Below are 4,888 nucleotides of genomic sequence, written 5' to 3'. Positions count from 1 at the left end.
GGCGGGACCCCTCAACCCCCCAGACCCGGTGCAGTGATAGGCCAGGCTGTACAAAATGGAAGGTGCCCTCTGGGGGGACCCGGGAGGAACAGGCGCCTCAGAGACTCTGATTTTCCAAAATACCTGCCCAGCCCCCAAGTGCAGTGGCCATTTATGCCGCCTACCCAGGACACGCCCTGCTCCACCGGTGTGGATGAAAAGGCAGGGAGGCGGCAGGGGGGGCTTCCCGTTGGAAGGAGCCTGGGGGGGCGGGTGGAAAGGAGTCTGGAGAAGCTCCCACGGGGTGAGGACCCTTCCCTAGATGGGGCCAAACCCAGAGTGACCCCAAGCTACAAGGGCACGTGTGTGTGTGTGTGTGTGTGTGTGTGTGTGTGTGTGTTCTCACGAATGCCCTGCTTTCCACTTAAATCCACGTGACAGCAACGGTTTCCCTGAGTGTTAAGCAGGGCTCACTTTTGGAGATTCTCCCATGTGCCCTCCCCTCTCGGTGTCCAGTTTCTCGGCCCCACCACAAGGAGCATCCTGCCGGGCCCCATCAGGGTGCCCAGGGCCCCTGGCCCCCGCTCCCCAGGGGGGGGCCCTCCACATGGCCTGGCAACACCAGCAGTGCCCGTCCAGCCGGGGCATCCGCTTGCTTTCCACCCCCGGAGGCCGCATCTGGCCGCCCACTGCCCTCTGCATGGTCACCGTGCAGCTGGCAGCCCCTGGCTGATCCGCCCACGCCCTGCTGTCTCCCCCAGGAGGCTGCTAGCCTCCTTGTCTCCTCCCATAGCAGGGGAGTCTGGGCAGACAGCACGAAGCCCACCCCTCTGGGTGGGGGACCCTCAGACCTGGTCACCAGAAACCCCCGAGGGCCCCGTGCCTGCTCCAGGAAGGGGGAGCCAGAGTGAGGGGGGCCCCCAGGGCGTGATACCCAACAGGGATGGACACTTCTGATTTCCAGGGAGCAAAACCCCAAGGGAGCTGGGACAGAAGTCCCCCGGGGGAGGCCAGCGGTCAGGAAATCCCCACCTGGCACCCCAGTTCCCACATGGGGTTACAGAAGGGAGCCCAGCCCCTCTCCCTCCCAGGTCCCCCGCCCCCGCCCCTCCTCCCTCCATCCCTCAGGGCTCTTGGAGGACCCCCCTCCTTCCTGCACAGCTGACATCGAGGAAGCACCGGGTCTGGGAGCCAGGAGGTGACCCGGTCACGTAGAGGCAGCCGGGGCTGAGCAGGGACAGGCGGACCAGTCTCCCCCGCCCCTCCCTGTCCCTCCCATCCCCACTACGGGTCCCCTCGCGCCTTCTCCATTGCTCTCCAAACCACCACCACCACCCCAAAAAAACAGCACGGCCAGCACACAGCAAGTTGCTTGTGTCACCTGCTCTTTATTGACTGCCACGGGCTGCCTTCTCATGGGTGACCAGATGCCCCAAGAGCGGCATTACATAGAGGAGGGTTGGAGGGGAGGGGGTCTGAGGGGTGCAGCCTGCGGAGAGCCCAGGCGCACTGGAGCCCCCGCCAGATGGACCTCATGGCACCCGGCTCGGCCCCGGTGCGGGCACCTGCCACCGAGGGCTGAGACGCACCTGGCTGGCCCTGGAGACCAGAGGTCACCCAGAGATTGCTCAGCGAGGTGTGTTCTCTGACCTCCCGGCCAGCCTAGACGGCCCGCAAGCCCGGGAGGATGGGGATGCCGTCTAAGAAGCTGGGATGGCGGTCACTTCCACCGACTGGCTGGTGTTGGAATCCGGGTCACCCTGAGGTCTCAGCACCTCAGGCCAAGGCCCCGAGCTCTCCAGGCTACTCTCTCAAACCCTCATGCCCTCGGAGAAGAGGAAAAGGAAATGGAAAAGAGGGAGGTGGGGGAGACAGACGTCCCACTTTCTAGGGTTCCCCCGGAGGGATGGGTGGCGGGGGCCGCAGCGGGTGGCAGCCGAGGCCGAGGCCGAGCTTAGGAGGAGGGCGCGGAGCTGGGCTTCTCCTCCCGCGAAACGGGGATGGCCCGCTCGCTGTGGCCGGCATCCATGCCAGACGGGACCTTGGGGCCCGAGAAGGTCAGCATGCCGTCCGCAGACAGGGAACAGGAGAGCGCGGACTGGTCCACGTTGGAAGGCAGGCGGTAGCGGCGGTGGAACTCACGGGAGATGTAGCCGTGGTCATCCTGGGGGGCCAAGGGAGGGCGCGGTCAGAGACGCCGCCGCAGAGGGAGACGGCTGCCTCGCACAGAGGAGGCCCTCCTGGACCGCACGAGGGTCAGACCCACGATACCCTCACAGGGCGGGGGCTGGACCGTGTCCAGGGCCCTGGGACCGCCCTGCATCCCTGCATAGAGTCTGGGCCTGCCTGGGGCCCCTGGCTCTTCACGATAATGTCACCCCAACGTCGTGTGAGTGGTCCTGCCCCTGGTCCTGCCCTTGGGTCCAGCTATCCCTTCACCTCTGGCCTCACAGATTGCTTGGGCTCAGGTCCCTGCCATCCATCTAGCTGGGTCAGAAAGCCATGCCTCGACGTTCCCTTCTCCTGACGCCGTGGACCCAGCTTAGCCCCTGGCCCAACTCCCTCCCCTCCAGGTGGAAAGACCCAGAGCCTCAGCGTAGCGTCCGGGCATCTCCAGGGGCCCAGGAGGGGAGAGCAGCTGATGCAGTGGGGTCTGTCCCCCGCCTCCAGCTTCCCCGCTACTGGACAAAGCCCTGGTCTCCGAGCCGTCCTGGCTGGGCCCCTGCCCCCTCGAGGTAACGGGCTCCGGGCCCTCGGGCTCCGATACGAGTCAGCTGTACCGTCCTCCCGAGAGAAGCTGGTGTGAAAAGCTACGTGGCTTGGAGCTCGCTCCCTTGGCGCTGGCGTCTCCTAGGGTCTTTCCTAATCCCACGCCATCACCCAGGGGATCTGGACAGAGCCCGGGATGCCGAGTACCTCCTGAGTGGGCTTCCCCACAGGCCCCCGCTGGCCCTTCACCAGCTGCCCGGGCCTGCTGCGGGCCCGGGGTGGCCTCCCGGTCACCGGGAGGGGGCCTTGCTCGGGCACGCAGCTCCTCCCTTCGGGCCCGAGGCGGCGGGCGCGGCCCAGGCTCACCTGCCGCTCGTTGTGCTTGCCGTGGATCTCCACGAAGTCCTCCTGCACCTTCACCGTCAGGTCCTCGGGAGAGAAGTGCTTCACGTCCAGGAAGATGACAAACTTGTCCCGGTCAGATCGGACCTGAAAGCAAGTGTCCGTGTGGGTCTCCACGGGGCTGCGGCTCAGGCAGGGGGCTGGCCGGAGCAGCCGCCGTGCGGTGGCCGCGCCTCAGTGCCCAGTTATCAGAACAGAACCTGCGGTCAAGGCTCTACCCTCTCCCTCCACGTGCCCGGGGGACAGGGGGGCCTGGGACTCAGGACACTGTGGCCACTCGGCTGACAGCCAGAGCCCCGGGGTCTATGGCCGCCTGGTAGGTGAGGGGTTGCCTGGCTGACTGGCCTGTTACAGACTGGTTGGCCGGCTGCTTCTGTGCTCTTTGGCTGCTCGGTGGAACCGAGGACTTGGAATAAGGTCGCGGCCCTGGGCCTCTGCCCGCCTCTCGTGAGCAGCCTGGAGCCTTGTCTCCTCACGCGGACGTGCACGCGACGTGCCGCCGTGTCTCCGCACGCGGACGTGCTCGCGACGTGCCGCCACTCCACGCAGGTTGCCCAGCTCCTCGCACAGAACGTGCTTTCAGCCTCCTCCCCTCCCACTCCCCTCGCTTGGGACACTCCTTTGGGCTCCGAAGGCCCCGGAATGGTCGGCGTTTCACCAGCTCCGAGCAGGCCTCTGTGTTTTAGGCAGTGGTGACCCCTGGCACCTCCAGAACACTGGACCCTGGGAGGGAAGGCCGGTGGGCCGCCTTGCCTGCCCTCGGGGCCTGGCCTTGGGCGCCCGGGCAAACTCGGGAAGGGCCCACACACTGCAGCTCTGTGGCCGCAGAGGGCTGCAGACAGGAGGCCTCCTGCCAGACCTCGCTGCTGGAGGGAAAGTGCAGCCCCAGGCTGCACAGAGCTCCGTCCACCAGCGCCCGTGCCCTGGGCTGTGCTGGGGGCTCCCAGCACGTGGAGGGACACCCCCAACCGCATACGGGTCATGAGCTGATGACAGGAGGCAAAGGCAGAAGGCGGGCGCCTCCTCCGCCCACCCCGGAGGCACGGGAGGCTCTGCTGGGGGGTAGCCTGCCTGGCCTCTGTGCGTCCAGGACGGACGAGGTGGGCTGAGGCGGGAAAGCACCAGCCGCTCCACAAAGCACGGCGGGAGCGCGCAGAGCAGGGGTGCCGCGTCTGCCCCAGGGCCGGCCCTCACAAACCCCCGCTTCTCGCCCGGCCCCGGCCCCCTTGCAGCCGCAGGAGGAAGCAGCGCGCGGCGGGTCTCACCTCGGAGATGCCGGAGTCCAGCACGGTGCGGAAGAGGGACTGGCGGTAGTAGGGGCTGATGGTGGAGGACAGGAAGGGCAGCAAGTCGTACTCGAAGAGCCCCTCGCCGAAGAACTGGTCAAACAGCCGGCTAGGGTAGAAGGGGCCCAGGGCACGTTTGAACCAGGGGTGCTGGATGGCGACGTCCATGGTGGGCGCTGACTCTGCAGGGACCCGGGGCTGGCGGGGAGTCAGGGCAGGGCCTCTGGGCAGCTCACTGAGGAGCTGGGGCGCACGGCCTCCCTATATACGGCGGGACAGAATGGAGGAATTAGGGGGATTTGTCTGGAAGGCGTGAGCTCAGGAGGGAGGCCGCCCAGTCAGCAGGAACGTGGGCAGGGCTGAGCGTGCACCTCTCCCAGCCCCGGGCTGCAGCGCTGACCAGCCCAGAGCTCTGGGCGAGGGGGGAACGGCGTCCCCAGGGAGCTTCTCTGGGCGTGGCTCTGTGCCCCCCACACTCAGCCGGTGCTGCAGCGAAGACTCGCATCTCCCCT

The 4,888-nt window shown here is 67.0% G+C and overlaps 1 protein-coding gene across 1 annotated transcript; it reads right to left on the bottom strand.

Moving 5' to 3' along the window:
• Window positions 1-1,697: 1,697 nt before the first annotated feature.
• Window positions 1,698-4,568, bottom strand: CRYAA (crystallin alpha A). The gene is made up of 3 exons (XM_007127892.2): window positions 4,356-4,568; window positions 3,055-3,177; window positions 1,698-2,143 (listed from the first exon to the last, which is right to left on the bottom strand). Exons 1-3 carry the CDS (start codon window positions 4,542-4,544, stop codon window positions 1,934-1,936), a joined length of 522 nt encoding a protein of 173 aa, XP_007127954.1. The 5' UTR covers window positions 4,545-4,568; the 3' UTR covers window positions 1,698-1,933.
• Between the last annotated feature and the right edge of the window lie 320 nt (window positions 4,569-4,888).

The sequence above is a fragment of the Physeter macrocephalus genome, chromosome 8 (genome assembly GCF_002837175.3).
Source record: "Physeter macrocephalus isolate SW-GA chromosome 8, ASM283717v5, whole genome shotgun sequence".
In the NCBI taxonomy this organism is placed as follows: Eukaryota; Metazoa; Chordata; class Mammalia; order Artiodactyla; family Physeteridae; genus Physeter; species Physeter macrocephalus.
Note: the sequence above shows the minus strand (reverse complement) of the source record. Positions and strands in the feature narration are given on the sequence as shown.

Bases quoted from the DNA above. Each gene is read 5' to 3' on its own strand.
- CRYAA (XM_007127892.2), bottom strand. From the start codon at position 4,544: ATGGACGTCGCCATCCAGCACCCCTGGTTCAAACGTGCCCTGGGCCCC. The intron at 3,178-4,355 runs GTGAGACCCGCC...ACTTGCTTTCAG, and splicing joins TGGACTCCGGCATCTCCGAG to GTCCGATCTGACCGGGACAA. The intron at 2,144-3,054 runs GTGAGCCTGGGC...TTGGCCCCCCAG, and splicing joins GCAAGCACAACGAGCGGCAG to GATGACCACGGCTACATCTC.